General features: G+C 41.1%; 1 protein-coding gene across 1 annotated transcript in view; it reads left to right on the top strand.

Annotated features, from left to right (window-relative positions):
• The window catches only part of LOC122788261 (stonin-1-like), a 1,416,105-nt gene that overhangs the window by 942,182 nt on the left and 451,410 nt on the right, over nucleotides 1-22,513 (top strand). Inside the window, exon 6 of the mRNA XM_044055325.1 lies at nucleotides 20,180-20,245. Coding sequence (XP_043911260.1) covers nucleotides 20,180-20,245 — 66 coding nt within the window. The remainder of the gene's footprint in view (nucleotides 1-20,179; nucleotides 20,246-22,513) is intronic.

The following is a 22,513-nucleotide window of genomic DNA, read 5'->3' as shown; positions in this document are numbered from 1 at the left end:
TTGGACTACATGAAAAGAGACATTGAGGAGCTCTCTGATTATGTAGCCCAGACAGGTATGACCCTGACCTTGAGCAGTATCCTACCTTCACCAAGAATGATGCCACAATACAGAGATAAGATGATCAGCTTTAACAATTGGCTTAAACACTGGTGTCATTCAAAGGGGATCCAGTGTCTGTCTGCCTGGGATGACATGCTGGACAAGCCATGCTGCTTCGCAAGGGACGGCTTGCACCTGTCACCCCTGGGATTCCGGATATTGGCAAAGGCTCTTGCCACCCCCATAGTGCCTTTTTTAGGCAAGGTTCAAATTCTAAACCTACCACCCTAGAACACAAAAAAGGAAAAAAACTAAGGGTAAAGCTGCTCAATGCCAGAAGTCTAAATCTCAAAATGCACGCACTCGAGGCCCTTCTCAGTATGGAGAACATCGATGTCTGTGCTGTGACAGAAACCTGGTTCAAGGCTCCTGAGAGCACCCCAGCGCTATCAGGTTTTACCTCATATCATGCGTTCCGGCCCCAAAATCTGGACAATACTAAGAAAGGAGGGGGGGTATCCATATTCATCAAGGACATCCACACCTCAAGACTGGTGGTAACGCACGATGCATCGGAGACCATCCAGGTGCAATTAACCATAGGCAAGACTGCTCTGCAAATTGTAGCATGTTACAGGCCACCCTCACAAACTCAGGAACCTCACATGGCCTTCCTGAAAACACTAGAGGGGATAAATGTATCACCAAACACCATCATACTAGGTGACTTCAATTACCCTAATATAGACTGGGAACACTACTCAAGCCCAAACACCCTAGCCCAAAAGTTCCTGGAATTCATAAACTCAAATGCCATGGAACAACTAGTCACCATCCCCACAAGAGGAGATAACATACTTGATCTCATCATCACGAACATGGGAGCACAATGTTCAACACCGGAGGTGTACCCTCACTGGTGAGATCAGACCACAAACTAATCTCGCTGGAGTTCCTCATCGCGCGCCCACCTGAAATAAAAAAGAGGGCAGTAAAGAACTTCTCAAAAGCCGACTTCACACTTCTAAAGACTAGTGTGGTCTCCTTTAAGGCCCCGAGCCGGGAAAACAGTACTCAAGCCGCTGAATCACTTACAAATGCCTTCTACCAGCACCTGCAGGACTGCATGGATAAGGCAATCCCAAGCAAAACAAAGACTCTTTGTACCAAAGGCAAGCGTCCAGTCTGGTGGACCCCAGCCATAAACAAACTCTACAACAAAAGGAGGAAGCTACTACAAGATAGAGCAAAATCCTTAAAAGGTAAGACACCCTTGATCACTATAAGTAAAAACTAAGAGCTCTCATAAAATCATCCAAAGCAAATTTCGAGAGAAAAATAGCTAAAGACTCAAAAGACAATCATAAGGCCTTCTTTAGCTATGTTAGAAACCTGGGAGGAAACTCCCAGATATGCTCAGAGCTAGTTCAAAATGATGTGAAGATTACTGATCCTACAGACATTGCCAACATACTGGCTGACAGGTTCAGTGCAAACTTCTCCCCTCCCCAAAAGGAGAGATATCTATACCAAACGATTGCAGCCCCAAACATCTCCAGCGCCCAAGTGAGAACTGGTCTCTCCAAAGCAAAAAACACAGCATCCATGGGACCTGATGGTGTCCCCGGCTGTGTGCTCCATGAACTCAATGAGGAATTAAACCCACAGCTAGGACAGCTGTTTAATCAAAGTCTTACCTCTGGATACGTACCCAGGGAGTGGCGCACTGCAACTGTGGTACCACTTCACAAAGGTGGTGCCTCCACCGACCCTGGAAATTACCGGCCCATTAGCTTGACAAGCCTTATCTGCAAAGCCATGGAGAGGATCATAATGGACCTCATAAATAAAGACATAGGGAATTTGCAGACTTTGGATCCAACCCTGTTTGGCTTTGTCAAAGGCAGATCATGCCTTTTAAACTTGGTTGACTTTTTCGAAACAGTCACCAAAGCCATTGATGAGGGAAAGGCAGTCCATACAGCCTACCTCGATCTGGCTAAGGCCTTCGATACAATACCCCATTCGGGTATCATTGAAAAACTCATCAGCTTAAATGTCAACCCATACATCACAAGATGGGTTGCAAACTGGCTGAGTGACAGAACCCACAGGGTCAGAGCTGCTGGCGCCATGTCAGACTCAAAGCCTGTCACAAGTGGTGTCCCACAGGGCTCAGTCCTGGGCCCACTCTTGTTTGGCATCTACTTATCCGAAGTACAAGCAAACACAGGAGGGTTATGGCTGACAAAGTTTGCAGATGACTGCAAACTGGGCCATAGTAGAAAACACATCTGACACAGATATCCTTCAGAAGGGTCTCACAGAAGCGGATAACTGGTGCCAGAGCCACGGCCTAAAGTTAAATGCCAAAAATGCATAGTCATACCCTTCGGGAAAAACAAGGTTACCCTAGCTACCAAATAGGTGGCAATCCACTGAGCACAGAAGAAGTTATCAGGGACCTGGGGACCCAGGTTGATAGTAGTCTGTCATTCGACACCCATGTAGCTAAAGTAGTTAGGAAGACCTTCTACATTGCCCACCTTATCATGAAGGGATTCTCATCTAGATCAAGGGAGGTCATAGTCTCCCTTTACTCATCACTCATCAGACCAATGATTGAGTACAATGCCCCATTCGGAATGTATCTGACCCGACACTTGCAGCAGCTGGAGAGGCCACAAAGTTCCTCACCAAAAGGATAAAGGGTCTCAAAAATCTGTCCTATGCTGCCCGACTGAAAGAACTCCAGCTCTATTCAGTCGCCACCGCTTGCTCAGAGGTGACCTTTGCCTAACATACAAGGCCATGTCAAACCCAGATTTGATGAATATGCTTCACCTCAAAAATCTAGATCCATCAGAGCCACAAGGGGGAGACTTAAACCTTGACACGGCTATTAATAGGATGTGCTGGAGGGATAGATTCATCACCCAAAGACTCCCTATGCTGTGGAACAAAATCCCGGTACATGTGAGGCAGAGCACCTCGCTGGCCTTGTTCAAGAGAAATCTTGACCAATGGATGGGAGATCGCAGATATACCCCAGGGATTACCTCAGTGTCACTGCTCGACAGAGGCACAGCAAAATAATGGGTATAGTTCCCCATACTAAAGGGGTGGCGTAAGCCACAAAACGAAGGGCTAGGCTTGTAAATGCCCTCGGGCAGATAGCCTAGTATGAACCTATGAACCTATTTAGTTATGTTAGGAACCTGGGTGGGAATTCCCAGATATGCTCAGAATTAGTCCAAAATGACAAAAATACACCAAACCCACAAACCTTGCCAACATCCTAGCTGACAGATTCAGCGCAAACTTCTCCCCCCCCCTCCCCACCAAAAGGGCAAATATCTATCCCAGCAGAGTGCTGCCCCCCTGACATCTCAGATGCTCAGGTAAGAGCCGCCCTCCAAAGCAAAAACACAGCATCAATGGGACCAGACGGTGTCCCGGGCTGCGTCCTACATGAACTCCAAGAAGAGCTAAACCCAAACATAAAACTACTGTTCAATCTCAGCCATACTACAGGATATGTACCCAAAGAGTGGTGTACAGCAACAGTGGTCCCTCTCCACAAAGGTGGTGCCTCAACGGATCCTGGAAACTATCGCCCCATAAGCCTGACTAGCTTGGTCTGCAAAGCTATGGAAAGGATCATCATGGACCTCATAAATAAAGATATTGGGGACCTACAGACACTGGATCCTACCCAGTTCGGCTTTGTTAAGGGCAGATCCTGCCTCTTAAACCTGGTCGATTTCTTTGAAATGGTCACCAAGGCCATTGACGAGGGGAAGGTGGTCCACACAGCATACCTGGACCTCGCAAAAGCCTTCGATACAATACCCCATTCTGGCATTATAGATAAGCTCACCAGCTTAAATATAAACTCCTATGTCACTAGATGGGTTGCAAACTGGCTCAAGGACAGAACCCACATGGTTAGAATTGCTGGAGCCATGTCAGACTCCAAACCAGTTGCAAGTGGCGTCCCACAAGGCTCAGTCCTGGGACCTCTCTTTTTCGGTATATATTTCTCGGAGGTACAGGCCAACACGGAAGAACTGTGGCTGACCAATTTCGCAGATGACTGCAAACTGGGCGCCATAATTGACTCTCCAGCCGACACAAGCATCCTCCAAAAGGTCCTCATAGAAACAGACAACTGGTGCCACAGCCATGGCCTCAAGCTAAACTCCAAAAAGTGTATAGTCATTCCCTTTGGCAAAAACAAAGTGCCCACAAATTACCACATAGGTGGTAATCCATTAAGTACAGAAGAAGTAATTGGGACCTGGGGACCCAAGTTGATAGCAATCTCTCATTTGACAACCACGTGGCCAAAGTGGTTAAAAAAACATTTTATATAGCCCACCTAATCATGAAGGGATTCACATCTAGATCAGGGGAGGTCATTGTGCCTCTTTACTCATCCCTCATCAGGCCCATAATTGAGTACAATGCCCCTTTTGGGATGTGCCTTACCAGACACCTGCAGCAACTGGAAAGACCCCAAAAGTACCTCACCAAGAGGATCAAAGGGCTCAAACAGATGCCATATGCTGCCCGGTTAAAGAAACTCCAGCTCTACTCAGTGGCATACCGCCTGCTCAGAGGCGATCTGTGCCTGATGTATAAAGCCATGTCCAACCCGGAATTAATGGACATGCTGCACCTCAGAAAATCCAAATCCCATCGAGCTACGCGCTCAAGAGACTTGAACCTCAGCACTGAAATAAATATGACATGCTGGAGGGACAGATTCATAACCCAGAGGCTCCCTTCACTCTGGAATAAAATCCCAGTCCAGGTTAGGCAGAGTCCCTCATTGACTCTCTTCAAGAGGAATCTTGATGAGTGGATGGGAGATCGTAGATTTACCCCGGGTATCACTTCTGTGTCACTGTTAGACAGAGGCACAGTATACTAACCTTAAAAAAGGGCATAGCAAAATTAATTTAAAATGGGTGGCGAAAGCGAAACACACTCTGTCTAGGCTTATAAATGCCCTAGGGCAGATAGCCTAGTATGAACCTATGAACCTGTATTCCCTGCATAGTACAGGACCACTTGTTATACTGCGTTTTAAGTTTGTAGTTTTAAATATTTCTTCAGTAAGCAATGCAACAAAACATATGAACCAACAATGACAAAGCTGCCCAGTTCAGAACAGTTCAACCATAAAAGGCCACTCAAACTTCTGTCATTGCAGTCCACCAATATCGGTTAATATGCACTATCTCTGAAGAAGTAAAAGTCATATGAATAATTCCACATTAAAGAGATCTGTAAAAAATGAAAAGGTTGCAGCTAGCAAACAAGTTTATATTTCAGCGTTTCATCTACAAATTCAGTTTCTGCTGCCCTTGAAGAATACATTGCCTATGTTACATTAAAAAATGATAAGCTGGTAATTTTGCAATAGGGAATGGATGACAAACAGTAAACAGATTCAGAGTTACTAACATGAGATTCCTCAAATAGTTATGGCATTATCTTTCAAGACTGTTTTTCTGTAGTGGTATGTTACATAACATTTGGGTAGAATCTCTAACGGTTACAGAACTAATCTGGAGCAGTAGATAATTGAGAAGGTGCCTTACAATAGTGCCATCCTGTCACCTGCTCTGCTTCCAGATTGGGTTTCTAGCTTGAAGTGCATTCTCTGCTTAGTAAACATGTGTAAATGGCTCCAAGCTGCAGCTTCACATCTATCCTGACCTTACATTTTCTTAAAAGTGGCAACAGAAGTGGTAGCGGTTGTAGTGTAATAAGTTTTGGCAGAACCCTATAGTATTTTAATTCAATGTTTTAACAACTCAGGCTGAGTTTGTTTGGTCACAGATCAGCCTTGTCTTGTAAAAAGACAAATAATCTGAACATTTTTTTTAAGTTTTTGTTTTCTCTACAGGATATTTGAGCTGAGTACATCCAGAGTATGTAGTATTTTGTCAAATTTGCTTTCAAATTTAAAGAAGTTACACTAGTAGCAGAACACAATTAATCATTGAAACAAAAGATAAACCGGTGATGAACAGGTGCTACAGGCTTTAATATCTGCACCTTGTATGCCAATATTTGAACGCACAATGGAACCAAAATTCTAAGATTTGATTCCCACTATTAGTGGCTATTAAAACAGAAATTACAGTTGACCTTCAGGGTATATGGTAAATGCGCATTTCTGCCTTTGGTAATAGTCAGCACCCACTACAGCCAGGTAAGCTCCACAATACCCCCCCCCCCCCCCCACACACACACACATTTCTCACAACAGGTGGTAAATGGTGACTTTCCAAAACCATGTCCTTCCGTCCTAGTCTTCAAGATGCCAGGTAATCAAAACTAACAAAGCAGAAAAACAAAAGAACACCTTAATGTTTACCTTTAAAATACACCAGTCTTTAAATATTTAAATGGTAGCATTGAGCAACTGTCATAGTAAGGAAAGACACTGCATAGTTTGGAACACTGATAAAATGTATAAACCCTTAAGCTAACAAATAGAGCATCAACCACATAAATTTAAATCAGACTAATAACATTCTTTACTTAAAATAAATAAGTTTAAGCATTTTATTTTCAAGTAAATATGCAGACAGTAAAAGGCATACACAAAAACTGAAAAAAAAATTTAAATAGCAGAATACTATCAGAAAAAAAGTCCAGCATCTAGACTAGAAACCACATGTTTCTTGCTAAATAATTAGTGTGCCCTCACTTCTTCTAGCTGTTAAATCCAAATGGAATTTCTGAGTCCTTACTGGCAGCATAACTCTGACTCCACAGGTATCATTGGCAAGCAAAGCAAAACTCCTGTAGCTCCTCTACTGCTAGACAAAGTTATGCCACAAGAAAAGAAAAAAAAAATAGTTTTCAGGAAGGAAACTTCAAATGATTAGTCGGTTCTCTGGCAGGCCGCAGCAGTACTTGTTTCATTTTATTTAAACCCTAGGAATGCTAAACCTCTAATAATTATTTTGCTGTTTCTTCTACAGAAATGCATGGAAACACTGATACCCAATCAGAAACCAAACCATTGAAAGGCACATTTTGACTACTGAATAAAACAAGACAGTCACTTACATGTCCATTCGTGGTCTGTCCACTGCATTGTTGAGATGTCTTCAAAAATTCAAATTCCGCCCATGGAAGGTAAAGATGTAAACAATCGGTCGCATAAACACAGGAGACTGTTTTTGTCTTCTGCGTCTGTGTGAAACCAAATGTATAGAGTGTTCTTAAAGAAGAGCACCCTTAAAAAAAGTACTATTTTAATTAAAAGAAAATTAAATGTCTCAGTATTTTTTCCGGACAATATGCTGTCCGGTCCATTTCCCGGGCAGCTTCCCTTAATTCTGGACAGTCCGGAAGGATTCCGGACAGTTGGCAACCCTCGCACATGCCTGGATGCACATGTGTGAATTTGCGGAGCTATTCAGGTCTTCATTCATGAATGCACCCTTTGACAGATTGTCCTTCTGTGGCTGTAAAGTCTGAGAAACTTTGTCCAGGTGTGAGAAAGCCTGAAAGACTCTTTCTGCAGTGGGCGTCCATTTTTCTTCTCCTCAATGGTCCTATTCCAGGAACCAGAGGAGCAGGAAAATGTGGTTCCGAAATTCCCAAGGGCCTTTTCAGGACACTTGTGGTAGTAGTTCTCCCATGGGCAGAGGTTGGAGCTTTAGCAGAAGACACCATCCAAATGCCAGATGTGGCCCGCAAAATCAGGGTTCAAGGCACTCCTTCCCTGACGAACCCTATCAGCACTCCTGAAAGGAGGCCTGGTTGCTTTAATCTGGAAGGAGTCTGGGGATGTCTGTCTTTGCAACTAACCTGCCTGGCTTTAGATAACGGATGTTTGGGTGCAAAGGATTATAACCAGAAGATGCACCAATACCCTTCCTTTTCTATTCTATACAATTACAACACAATCCCTGATGTTCAACCCAGTGAGAAGGAACCAGCTGTACTAGAAATTCAAAAACTGCTAGAAAGAGTCATCCAAGAGAATCTTGCCAGACCAGATAGAATCTGGGATTTACTTTAAGATTCTTTTTAACAGGGGACCTGTGACCAGTTTCGGATGTAAGTGTTTTGAGCAAGTCATTTAGACAGACAAAATTCCGGATGATCACAGTTCAGTTTATTCTCCTGTTTCTTGGGAAAGATGATTGGATGTGCTTGATATAGATCTCCAAGACGTGTATGTGTATTACCACATAAAAATGGACAAGTGTTCCAGGAGATTTCTCCACTTCCTTCTTGACGCCAATCATTATCAGTTCAGAGTTCTGCCCTTTGTCTCACCACAGCTCCCAGGATATTTACCAAATGTATGGCAGTAATAGCAATTCACTTGAGACTGCAAGCATTTTGTTTCTATATTTAGACTGGCTCATTACCACTCCCCCTGGCATCTTCTAGAGCAAACAGGAGACTATGTTCTTCAGACCTTGCGCCAACCTAGGGATCACTGTAAATAACGAAAAGTCATGACTGACTCCTACCCAAAGTTTAGAGTTCATAGGAGTGATATTAAACATGAAGTCTTACTTGGCTTCCCTCCCTTATCTAAGATTGCAAAAGATCAGGGTCCAAGTGAAGAGAATTGTCAGAAACAAGAGACTAATCATGCAACTAGTCCTACAAGCCTTAGGGTCTATGGCGGCAGCCATAACACTAGTTCCTCAAGCAAGATTGCATATGATGGTCCTTCAGTGGCTTCTAGTATCCCAATGGTCTATACTGCATCATCCAATGTCAGATCAGATCTTTATTACCAACCGTTGCAGGGAAGACCTAGCTTGTTGGATTCATTCAGACGAAATTTTCTTGGGCTTTGTTCGTATCATAGTGACCACAGACACTTCCCAGGTTGGGGGGGGGGGCATTATCTGGGCAAGGCTGTCGGGCCTCAGTAGAGGCCAGTGTGCATATCAGTGTTCTGGAGGTGATGGCAGTGCTTTGAGTTGTAGGCCTTTCAAACAGTTCTCCCCTAAGGAACTACTGCAGTTCAAACAGACAATATGTTGGTAGTTTGGTACATCAGCAAGCAGGTAGGAACCAAGCCATACCCCATTTGTCGAGAAGCTGTCAGAGTCTGGCAGTGGGAGATCTCTTCCAACTTCTTTCTGACAGCAGCAACACACATTCCAGGGAGTTCCAGTGTGATAACGGACAAAGTGAGCAGATGCATTCTCCTGCCTCATAAGTGGTCTCTCAATCCCAAAATGGCAGAAAAGATTTTTAGTCACTGGGGCCAGCCTTAGTGCAACCTATTTGCATCGCCTCTGAAAAAGTGCAGCAGCTACTTTGCCCTGCTCCCCTCTCCGGGGGAGTCCCCGAGATATGCTCTCTTACATGATTGTCCCTCCAGACTTCTGTACCATGTGCCCTCTTTTCCATTAATCTCTCCATTTCTAAAATAAGCAATCAGGTTGAAGAGCAAAGTAGTCCTCATTGCTCTCTTCCGGCCTTGACAGATTTGGTTCCCTTTCTTTGCCCTTATCTGATTCGTGACTGTGCACCCTGGACCCAGATCCAAATCTCCTATCCCATCCAGAGGGATTGGTTCACCCAAAACTTCAGAACCTCAAGCTCAAGGCTTGGCTTCTCCAGTTCCATTAATTGACAGGCGTAGTTCTCTATCTTACCCTGTTCGTAAGATTCTTTTGGCCTCACACACACCCTCCAGCAGAAAGCTGTACAAAAGTAAATGGGAGAGATTTACCCACTGGGCTAGAATAACACTGACCCATTCTCAGCTCCTGTCAACAAAATCTTAGAATTTTTAACTTTGCTCTTTGAAGAAGGAGTCTCTTCCTCTACTAGTAGTGTTCAGTTAGCAGCTATTTCAAATTTTCATAATGGATTCAAAAATATTTGTTAATATCTAATACATTTTGCCAAGTGTTTTTAAAAGGGTTCATGTTGTTAAAAACCTCCGTATAAGTATCCATTTGTACCTTGGGATCTCGACTTAGTATTACACACAATAGTGCATTCCCTTTGAGCATGCTGTCAACTGCGACCTGAAATTCTTATCTTGGAAAACTATTTTTCTGCTAGCAATTTCTTCTGCCAGAAGAATTTTAGAATTTCAAGCCCTGTCTTGCAAATCACCATATCTGATATTTCAAAGACAGAGTTTCCTAGAGAACGAACCCTTCTTTTCTGCCAAAGGTGGTATCGGAAGCTAATATTAATCAGACAATCAATTTACCAGTATTCTTTCCCATTTTGCATTTGTTGGATTTTCATAGCCAATTGGATCTTCCTTCATAGGATGAAAGACATTAGAAAATCTGATCAACTGTTTGTTTCCTTTTCAAATACCAGAATGGGTAAGCTGGTATCCAAGGTTACCTTCTCCGGATGACTGAAATATTGTATATCCTTCATGGACAACAAGAAGAAAGTTGAATTGCCTGGCCTTGTCAGGGCACACTCTACTAGAGCCATAGCTACTTCAGCGTTTTTTCATTTTAAGGCTTCCATGGACAATAGTTGTGCAGCTGTGACACTGGCTTCCTCACATACTTTTATTATTGATTACAAATTGGATTTGGTCACTAAGTGTAGAGCATTCTTTGGTTCTATGGTGCTCAGGAATATCCTTCTGTGAGTCCTTTCAAGAGCTAAGGTAGCTGGGGACTCTGTCCCATACGTCAAAGAATAAATGAAGATGTGAAGTTGTTCAGTCTTGCTGTTCATTCTTACAAATGGGTTTGGAGCTGATCCCTTTGCTCCGAGTCGGCCGCTTTCACAAGCTCAAGATTTTCGAGTAGCTCAAGGCCAAGTCCCTATCCCATGATGCTCTCTGCCTCACCTCAGATCTAGTTTGCTACTGCAACAGATCGGAGGTCGAGAGTGGAGCTTGGGCCAGTATTTGCATATTTTCAAATATATATATATATATATATATATATATATATATATATATATATAGTTTTAGGTTCTTTCTCAAAAGTGCGTTTCTTGTCTAGTTAGCCTTAGACTAATGTTTAGTTGCTGTCTTTAGTTAATTTTTGAAGAAATATCTTCATTATAGAGTGGCTGCTCTTAGGCCTTTCATTGGCCACGTTTTAGTTATCCCTATCCCGTTTTTAGTGTGTTAACTCTTATAACTGTAATCCGTTAAAGTGAGAGATAGTATTGTTCTTTGTAGCTGTTATAGCTGTTTAATCTAGCTAGTCTTTGTTTTTCTAGTACTTATAACTGTTTAGGTATTAGTGTTTATCGTAGAGTGCGGTGTTAGCCTAGCCAGTGTGTTTGTTTGTCTAGGCAGTTTATATATATATATATATATATATATATATATATATATATATATATATATATATATAGTTTTATATAGAGATATATATATATATATATATAGTTTATATATATATATATATATATATATATATATATATATATATATATATATGTAGACAATGGTCCATGAAATGGCAAAAGTCCATTCAAACACAATTGCTTGAGCAATAATGATATCCAACAACGAGAATAAAACAACTGATTTAATTAAAAATGTGAGCGCTTTCGCGGATAAAACGTTCCGCTTCATCAGACATTACAAAATGCATTAAATTCAATCAATTTTTATATATCTAACCAAACTCATTAACCAATTAAAATCAATCAATGCAATTAACTCATGAAGACTTAGCAACCAAAAATGTATATCTCAAATTTAGTCATTACATTGATATAAAATAAAACAATCCATATAAAACAAAATACAATTAAATACCATTCATATAATTTATAGCAAAAAAATGCATCAATCAATTAATTAGTGTCTGAGGTTTCTGTTTTTTAATATAGGTTTTAGAGATACACTTTCATTAAGGCCTCCCCCCTATGAGCACCTAGTCTAAGAATCCATTGTAATTCAGACTTCTCAGTTTCAGTAGTGATGTCCCCTAATCTCCTATTCTCATACTGTATATGTAAAATCTGAAATAAAAATGTATGACTTTCTCCCATAGTTAAAGTGTGCTTCGCTATTGCACTATAATCCTGGCCTCTAACAGTGCAGTAAATGTGATCCCTAATTCTCTCCCGTAACATCCTGTTGGTCTTGCCCACATAGTATCTAAAACATATCTGACAGTGGGCTACATAGACCACATTTTTAGTGTGACAATCACCTGTAGCTCTAAGTGTCCAAAGACGTCCAGTATCTGGATGCCTAAAGAAACGCGATTCGTCAGTGTAGGAACATTGGGCGCAGGCGCCACACTTCCTTGTGCCCAGATTTCGTACATCCACACCTCTACTGTTAATACCAGGATCGCGGTAGCATAACCGTTGTTTCAAACATTGTTTATTGCTATAAATGAATTTGGGAAACTTACCCAATAATTCTCTTGTATGCCCATCCACCAATAATATGTGCCAATTAGACAGAACTACCTCTTCAACCATACTCACATTAGCAGAATATGGAAGAACAATATTCAGGCAGCTATAGGACTCTTATCTCTTTCTTCTTTGCTCAGAATCACTATTTAAAGCAAAGAAAGGTTTGGCTCTACTCGATTGTAAGGCCACAGCTTGGGAACATGCTTCATTGATCTCACATTCATGGTAGCCTCTGGTAGTAAAGCCCTGTTTCATAGTTTCTATCTCTTTAAATAGTGCCTCCTCTTCACAACATAATCTAGAAAGGCGCTTTGCTTGCCCTTTGATTATATTTTTGAATAATCTCATATTGTGCATACTATCCCTATGAAGAAACGATGGCCTGTAGCATGACTTCCTATAAATCTGAGTGTTCCACTGATTATTCATTACAGATATAGTAACATCTAAAAAATTAATAGATGTAAATGATATTTCATAGGTAAATTTCAAAAAGGTGCTACAGGAATTGATGTACTCAAAACTGTAAAAGGGATATTCTGCTGCCTTTCCATACTAAAATGTGGTCAACAAACCTCCTATAAAAGAGCACCTCCGATTGTCCAATCAGGAATTCTTGCTCCCAGGCTACCATAACTAAGTTGGCATAAGTATTGGCACAATTGGTTCCCATCGCTTTTCCTTTCTTTTGTGTATAGATCTGATCCAGAAACATGAAAATATTATTTTCTAGAACCAATTCTAATAGCAAACATAAAAAATCTGCTTTAATGTAATTCATGGAATTCTCAACCAACAATCGTTAAACCATTAGCATTCTCCTATCATTGGGAATGCAAGTAAACAAAGATTTCACATCCATGGTTACCAGAATTATTTCATGTGAGTTATCAAGCTGCGATGCCAGATGGCAGAGGGGGTCCGCAAAACCAGGGTGACAGAGATCAGTTTTTTGGCAAGCCCTATCAGCGCTCCTGAAAGGAGGCCTGTCCTACTCTGGAGGCAGTCGGTGGTCACTTGTCTTTGTATCCAGACGCCTGGCTAAAAATTACAAAAGACTCTTGGGTGCAAAGCATCATTTCCAGAGGATATGTCATCACTTTCACAGAACCACCCTCCGTATGAAAGAAAATCCCAGACGTTCCACCCAGTCTCAGGGATCACACAACCATAGAGATTCAAAGGTTGCGAGAAAGAGAGTCATCAAGCCAGTCCCAGCAGACCAAATAGGATTCGCATCCTACTCAAGATTCTTTTTAGTTCCAAAGAAAACAGGGGACTGGAGGCCCATCTTGGACTTCAGCAAACTCAACACTTTTGTAAAGAAAGAGAAGTTCCGGATGGTCACGCTTCATTCGATTCTTCCGTTTCTTGGAACAGGTGATTGGATGTGCTCTATAGATCTCAATGATGCGTACTATCATATCAAAATGGCCAGACCATCCAGAGATCACCTGCGTTTCCGGCTGGGATCCAGTCATTATCAGTTCCGAGCACTGCCCTTTGGTCTCACAACAGCCCCCAGAGTGTTTACCAAATGCATGGCAGTCGTTACGGCTCACCTGAGGCGTTTAGGATTCTGAGTGTTTCTGTATCTGGACGACTGGCTCCTCTCCGCCAGGCATCAACTAGTTCAATCCAGGGACCTCACTCTAAATCTGCGTTCCCAGTTAGGAATTACTATAAATTTCGACAAGTCTGCATTGTCACCATCGCAGTGTATTTCCTTTATCGGAGCAGATTTAAACACCACTTCCGCCATGATAAAATAGTCACTTTGGCAACAGGCATCAGACATTCTGGCACGCAACAAAGTACCAGCCTCTCAAGTTTTGAAACTACTAGGTACCGTGGCAGCATCTCATAGCAGTTCCTCTAGGGCGCATGCACATGAGCATATTTCAATGGTTACTCTTCACCCAGTGGTCTTACCAGCAACTTCCGATGTCATTCTTGATAATCATTACAGATTCATGCATAAAGGATCTACAGTGGTGGTTGACCAGTCACCATGTTACAGTTGGTTGCCCATTTGTTCTGCCCCCACCATCAGCCACAGTGACCACGGACACTTCCCTGATATGGTGGTGGTGGGGGGGGGCTTTTTCAGGGAAGAACAGCCCAAGGCACCTGGTCAAAGACAGAGTCATGCTTGCACATCAATGTCCTGGAGATGAGAGCAGTACTTTTGGCGTTGCAGTACTTCAAAGCCTCTCTTCCTCTGGGAACGATTGCAGTCCAGACCGACAACATGTCAGTAGTCTGCTATGTCAGCAAGCAAGAGGGAACCAAGTCTTTTACCCCTGTGTTGAGAGGCCCGAAGAGTCTGGCAGTGGGCTGTATCCACCGGGCGCTTTATGATAGCAACGCACATCCCGGGGGAATCCAACGTGATCACGGACAAACTAAGCAGAGTCATTCTGATGCCACACGAGTGTGGTGGAAAGGATTTTCCACAGATTGGGCAAGCCTTGCTGTGACCGGTTTGCATCTTCCATGAACACCAAATGCAGAAGCTACTTTGCCCTGAATCCCCCACCAGGGGAAAACCCAAGGGACTCTCTCATCCACGCTTGGCCCCTGGGACTCCTTTATGCTTTTCCACCTATTCCTCTCATTCCAAAATTTCTACAGAAAGCCAAAGCCTTGGGAAGAACTGTAATTCTGATAGCCCCCTATTGGCCTCGACAGATTTGGTTCCCTTTCCTTCGACTGTACCAACTAGAGGAACCTTGGATTCTGGACCCAGTTCCAGATCTGCTGACACATTCGTCAGGGGCTCTCATCCTTCACTTCACTCCCACAAATTGATAGCTTGGCTGCTTCAGTTTCCAACATAGCCAGGTCCCACAATCTTTCCTCGGAAGTCACTTCAACCAGAAAGTTATACGCTAGCAAGTGGAAACTGTTTGCGTTCTGGGCTTCTCAAAATAATATTGACCCGTACATCACCCCAATTGCTAGCATATTAGAGTTCTTGACTATGCTTTTTAATAAAGGTGTGGTGGCAGCTAACATACGTGCTCAATTGGCTGCAATTTCAAATTTTCACTTGGGATCGGAAGGTTCCAATCTTATGTCTCACATGTTATGTAGGGCCTTCTTAAAAGGAACCATACATCTCAGACCACCAGTTAGGCAACCTGTCACTCCCTGGAACCTAAATTTTGTTCTATCTAGGATTATTCTTCCTCCATTTGAACCTGCTATAATTCCTGTCTTGGAAGACCATTTTCTTGGTGGCCATTAAATCAGCACATAGAGTGTCTGAACCTCAGGCCTTATCTATTAAACCCCCATACTTGATTTTTCACCATGACAGAGTCTCTATCCGGACTAACCCTTCCTTCCTTCCAAAGGTATGTTCAGAGGCTAATTTAAATCAAACTATTGAACTCCTGACTTTTTTCAGTAACCATTCCAACAAGCTGGAGTATATGTTGCGTAAACTTGATGTTGACAGACAACTCTGATTTTATTTGGATAAAACCAAATAATTTAGAAAATCAGAACAACTTTTTGTCTCTCATTCTGATACCAAGAAAGGGCCACCTCTTTCCAAATGGTTGACTGATTGTATAAAATTTATATATTTTTCCATGAATCAACCGTTAGAACATAACGTGAAGGCGCATTCCACAAGGGCTGTTTCTACTTCTGCAGCTTACATGGCTAGGCTGGCGTTAGACACAATATGTGCAGCTGCCACTTGGTCAAAGCCACATACCTTCTTTACGCATTACAAAGTAGATAAGGCCTCCAGGGACAGGGCTTCATTTGGTTCCACTATCCTCAGGGATATATTCCCGTGAGCCACCCAGGATGAATGGTGCTTGGGACAATACCCATTTGTAAGAATGAATGGCGAGATTGAACAACTTCACATAAAGAAGTTATGTACTTACCATAATGCTCCATGTGAGTTCATCTCGCCTTCATTCTTACATTCCCTCCCGCCTGCCCTCTCCAGGCTTCTCGAAGTACGAGTAACAAATTTGGTGTCTGGTAGTCTTTATGTAGTATTTCTTACACCAGCGGGAGTAATGTTCATGTTTTTCTTATGTTTTATATGTTTGGATCAGCAAACTTGATCTGAGGTGAGGCATAGAGCATCATGGCATAGAGACTAGGCCTCGAGCTACTCGAAAACCTCAAGCTTGTGAAAGTGGCCGACTCGGAGCTGAGGGATCGGCTCCAAACCCATTTGTAAGAATGAAGGCAAGATGAACAACTCGCATGGAATGTTATGGTAAGTACATAACTTCTTTATTTACAACATCAGATAAAGAAGTTATGTACTTACCATAACATTCCATCTGTGTTGTCGATCTTCATTTATCCTTGACTCCCCACCCTCCATCCATCCCCCTTCCATTCAGACCTCCTGGTAGAACAAATTTTGGTCCTAGTTATATATTTTTTCTTATATGACACCAGATACGGTCTCTATCAAAGTGTTTGGATTATTTTCTGTCTTCTCTATTGGCAAACTTGAGCCGAGGTAAATTGGAGAGGAGCATTCTGGGTAGAACTTAAGCTCGAGAGGTTTTGGCTTTTGTGGGCTGCAGTAATGGCTGAGACGTTTCCAATGCTCGTAAACGAACCCATATGTCAATGATAAATGAAGAATGACAACACAGAAGGAACGTTATGATAAGTACATAACTTCTTTTTACTTGTAAATCTGTTATGCCTGCATGTAAACTAATTGTTTTGTAGGAATGAGGAGTTAATTACTGATGCCTTCTAGCAACTGTATCTGTATAGGAGGTGTTCTAAGGTAACTTTGTGATTATACAGGAGTATGCTTGCTCTATGCTAGGGAATATGCACGCATGTCAGGGAGTTTTCTGAATATGATAAAAAGTCCAGGTGTTGAGTGTTGATGCAGCTTTAGTTGCTTTACAGTTTAGAATAGTTTAAGTAGACAGTTTAGGAGGCCATGAAAATGGCCAAGGGCAATGATCACAGCATTCCCTGCATGATAAATTTGCTTACACAAGACGAAGAGATGACTAATTCAACCCCAGCCTACAGAAAATATATGTGACTGCATGGGTGATGGACTTGTCTGAATTCTCTGAGGTACCTTTTTTCTGAGGACATTCAACTGGTAATAAGGGAGTCTACAAAAAACTGCTACTAGATATGCTGTTTGGCTAAATGGAAGAGATTTTCTAGGTTATGCCACAAGAGGAACCAGGATCCTTTAAAGACTGAATCACCTCTTGTTCTCTAGTATGTGTGTGAGTTGCTCAAATCAGGCCTTTCCTATTCATTTATTAAGATTTATTTTTGGCCATTTCTGCTCATCTGCTGTTGGATCCCCTTTTCATCTTTACCTCTGATTAAACATTTTTTGAAAGGGGTAGTACACATTAATCCACCTAGAAAACAGGTGGCTCCTCAAGATCTTAACTTTGTCTTAGAGAAACATGCTGTCTTAAGTTTTGAGCAAGCTCATCAAGCTGTTTTAAAAGTTTTTATCATGGAAAACAGTTCAACTTACTCTCATAGTAAAAGTTTTAGCAGTATCTGACTTGCAAGATCTCATGCTGGCACAACCTTCTCTTTCAAATTGGCATTGTAACCTTAAAAACTAAGAAAGAAGAAATAACCCTTCATATACCACAGGCAGTTTCAGAATTCACTTTAAATCATTTCATTCACTTTCCTATTTTGTTTCCCAAACCAAAAAATAAGGGACTGTGAGAATCCTACATACCCTAGATATCTGCTGGCAGCTCTGATACTATACTGTCAGAAAAAAGACTTCAGAGTATCATCTCTTAATTTCCTTTGTAGGAAAGGAGGCAGGACAACAAATGCCAAAAACACTTTCAAAATGGTTGTGCCATGCTACCTAATTTTTGTTCTCACCATGTTAAGTCCCTTCCTTAGAAGACCAAAGCTTACACTACTAGATCATTTTGGAAGAGGGTGGACTCTATAGAACTATTCTAGAGACAGCTACTTGGTTTTCTGTATAAGTCACTAAATATAAGATTGATTTTCATCTCCAGGGCAAAAGCAGAATTGGCTAGGACTGTAGGGTCTCCTGGAATCTGATCTTTCCCCCTTCTCCTCCCTAGCTATTTAGGTTTTGGCAATATTCTCATATAGCTTAGGCTACTGCCATAGTGATCTGATGATAAACATAGTACAGTTGTGTAAGTGAACTTACCATAACATTGGATGTTACAATACTAACATCCTACTCTGGTTTCCTCTTTTGTCTTCTACTGGACCCTATCCCTCTCCCACCCCGCACCCCTTCTCTCTCTCGCTCACATTTTCTTTGGCAAGGGTAGGCTCCCCCTTATCTTTGTTTTGCTGTTTTTCACCTAGCACAAATATCCATAATTGGACTTTGTCATCTGTATTGGACTCAAAGCATCCTTTTCTGTGAAGCAAGAAAACTCTGAATTTGGCTGCCTTACATCTGCTTTTATACCAACACAACCTTGTGCTGCCTTGGCTGTGCATGTGGAAGTTACCCTAGAATCTTTTTGATACTGTCTGGACATCCAGTCCTTGCAGGATATGTCCTGTATGCTGCTGTAACAGTGATATATTTTGCACATCTACTGTTATGGTTAATTTACTTATATAGCTGTATTTTCAATGTTGGTAATACAAATGGCCTCAGCACTTTAATTTGCATATGAAAAGCAGACTTTTCAGAGAGGTGCCTTAGCTGGACGAACCAAAGATAGTGAATAACAGTATGGTGTACGTGTCGGTCTCTCAACACCAGAACCTACAGAAGCATGAAACCTGCATTGATATTCAAAGTGGACAACTCTTCCACTTGAAAACTCTGTCTGGATCATGAGAAAACATAATATAGACAAATTCAAATGTGACAATTTAATGTTATACTACTGTCTACTTAAAGATCTGCTGTTGTAGGAATTGAAATTTGCTTTATGGTCTTTATCCTTTCCCACAGTACTTTGTTATACTTGCTCAGTCTGCCATGTCTTGAGCACCGAATCGAACTGAGGACAGCATGGGATTCTTTTCTGTTATGTAGCTTTATTCTTTCTAATTGCCACAGGTTGACCACTGAGAAATATCTGATCAGAGCAATGGACAGATGACTGCCTTAGCTGTTTCCCATTCCTATAGGGAATTCCAGCATCTGTGGTCCTACTGTTCAAATATTAACAGTTATGGTTATTGTAACAATATGAATGTATTTGGCAGATGAGTACCTAACACAGATGTACTTTTCTGGACCATTACTGACCTCTACCAGGAATAAAGTTTTCTCTCTGCTAGAATATGGAATAAATTAATTGCATCATAAAATTAGATAGGAAGCTATGAGTAGCTGCAGGGCTTAACGTGAAATAGAAAGGTGGTAATACATTTTATTGTACTGACTGTTCTTTCTTAGTGCATCTGATGAGTTCTTTTACAAACCCAATTAGGAAGAGAAACCCGCATTTAAAGGGAAATAAGTGGTCTAGATTGTAAAAACTGCTCAAAGTTTGCAGCAAGCCATTAGGTCCACAGATGTCGAGTAAAATGGGGTGTAAAGTAGAAGTACCTTATTAAGTAATCTTATGAAATGTGTTTTTGAAGTTGAAACCTTTCTTCATCTGCAGTTATGTAGTATGTCTAATTATTTGACATGTTGCATACATTTTCTTGTGCATGTTTGGCTCTTGCGCCATGCTTACCGGGTATCTTGGGCAGGATTATTGTACCCACTTTAATGCCAGCTAAATAAGTGAAGTTTTTTTTTCTTTTGTAGCCTCGATAGTTATACCTGCTGGTAGGACAATACAGAATTTCACAGCAGACGTGGTGAGTACGCCTTGTAAATAAAATAGTTTGATATTAAGAAGAGACAAGCACTTCCAACTTCTTTCAATATTTTTTTCTTGAATCCCAGCATTATTGTTCCACTTTGAGAGATTTTGTGACAGACACTGTGGGTATGGTATGATGTAGTCAACTTGATGGAACCAGTGGCATTTAAAAACTGCCTGTATGACCTGTCACAGTTCATCTCACTTTTTAGCAAGCAGTCAACAAGATAATTTGGACTGTTTAGTGCTTTACTTCATGCAACCTGATTTTTTTCTTATTTTTTTTTTAAGTTTTGCATATGTTCTGTAAATTTAGACAAATATGTTATGACTTTCACTAGATTTCATTCTTTATCACATAGCCTTAAATAGATAACAATTACTGTTTGTTTTGAAGACATCCTGCAGAGAATACCTAATTTCCAAGTGTCTGCATTGCTTTGAATTTGTCATGGACATTGCAACCACGCATCAAACTGGATTTTTGTCATGGAGGGTCTATGCAACAGTAAACTGTAACTTGTGTGCTGCTCTTTCTAAGTTTTCATCAGGTGTGCCCTTCTGTGAAGGTCTATGCTAGTCTAACCCTAACATTTGTTTGTAATCTTTGTTAGTGAACATGGCATTTTATACATGTATGGATTCAGGAACTTCATCTGCTCATGCTATTGACAGCTTTCCCGGGTGTTGTTTTGTCAGTAAAAAAAGCAGAACGGCAGTGGAGTGCGAGTGCCATAATGATGATGTTGGGGATTATGCCCTTTTCCTGGTATTGTGCACAATTGGAGTTTGCATCTATAACCAGCAGAAGAAGTTTTTACATGTTCTAGGGTTATGTCCAGAGGGGGGTGTGTGTGTGTGTGTGTGTGTGTGTGTGTGTGTGTGTGTGTGTGTGTGTGTGTGTGTGTGTGTGTGTGTGTTTAAAAAGAGTGCCTTCAGTTAATAACCATGCTTAAGGGATCACTACACTTAGCAGTGAAGTAATTTTGTTAGCATAGTGGCTTGTGGTTCTCAACTTTTTTCTTCAAAGTTCCTCACTCAGAAGATTAAGAAAATGCTAAATTGTGAATGCTTTAAGTGATTGTTCGGAAGACTACCACAGGTATCTGTGTTTTTTTTTTTTTATTATTATTGTATCTTTTCAGCTTTTCTTTTAAACAGGAGAACTAACAGAAAAAATGATTAGGTGGAATAGAATCAGCTAAGCTGGGTCAACATGATCATTAAAAATATTATGAGACTTATTCAAAATATTATTTCCTGCAAACCTCTGTGTAGATCTTTCAAAACCTGCACTGCAAGTTCTAGGACAGCTAAAAGATGCCTATTGTGAAGCATTCTTACTTTTGATGCTCGCAAATTATTGTCAAGAATATGCTGTTCCCCAAATCAAAATGCTTCCACTTATCCTAGACTGTCAGAATTTAACTTCCAACTCTGAAAATGTTTAATAAAGTCTTCAAATGTATCCCCATTGCTAACCTGAGAGTTCATCATTATAATCTCCTAGCTTATAGTTATACCGTACCATTATTTAACGAGCCATGTCTCCCTTTTTACCATATTCTTAACTTAGAATTCAGCCTCTGCTCACCAGCTACATTTCTGTTATCAGCAGCTACTACCTTTTAAAATCTCAGCCGTCACACTTCTTCACTTCATAGGGCCCCTTTCACTTTATCTTCCACAGAAAGATCCTTCATTAAAGCTGATACTTCTGTTTAGAAATCCATCAAGCTAGAAGTTCCAAAGTTCAAAACTCTTATTACTGCTTCCCAGACCTGGGCTAATCTCTTGTGGTCACTATCCCACTTTGTCCTACTAATTGACACTTTGCTTCTTTTTTCTGTCTTCTTTTTCTCATTGTGCACCCTTAATCTTCTTTAGTCATTGACTTGTGTTTCAGTGTACATGACACTTTCATATCTATATTAGTTTCTCACAGAAGCTGCTTTATTTTTAATTAGTGCACTTGTTTTTTATAACACTGCTCTCTTTCTCAGTAGCTTTGTTGAATTTGGATTTCTTTTTGTATTCTCTTTGTATTACTGTATCATAATTGCTGCAAATTCTTTGGCCCAGGTTGTATTTGAAGAGTCTTGAGAGAGACTACCTCTCCAAAGGTCAAATACTCAAAGCAGCAGAATATCAGATAAGAATTAAGTCCTTCAGTTTAGGATCCATCTTTAATGAGGGTGTTAATATTCCTCATAGACTCTACAAAACAAAACATGAAGTAGCAATTATAAGTGCCAAAACTCTCCTGTCTGACATTT

Source organism: Protopterus annectens, chromosome 1.part2, assembly GCF_019279795.1.
Source record: "Protopterus annectens isolate FY-2018-M chromosome 1.part2, PAN1.0, whole genome shotgun sequence".
In the NCBI taxonomy this organism is placed as follows: domain Eukaryota; kingdom Metazoa; phylum Chordata; order Ceratodontiformes; family Protopteridae; genus Protopterus; species Protopterus annectens.
Note: the sequence above shows the minus strand (reverse complement) of the source record. Positions and strands in the feature narration are given on the sequence as shown.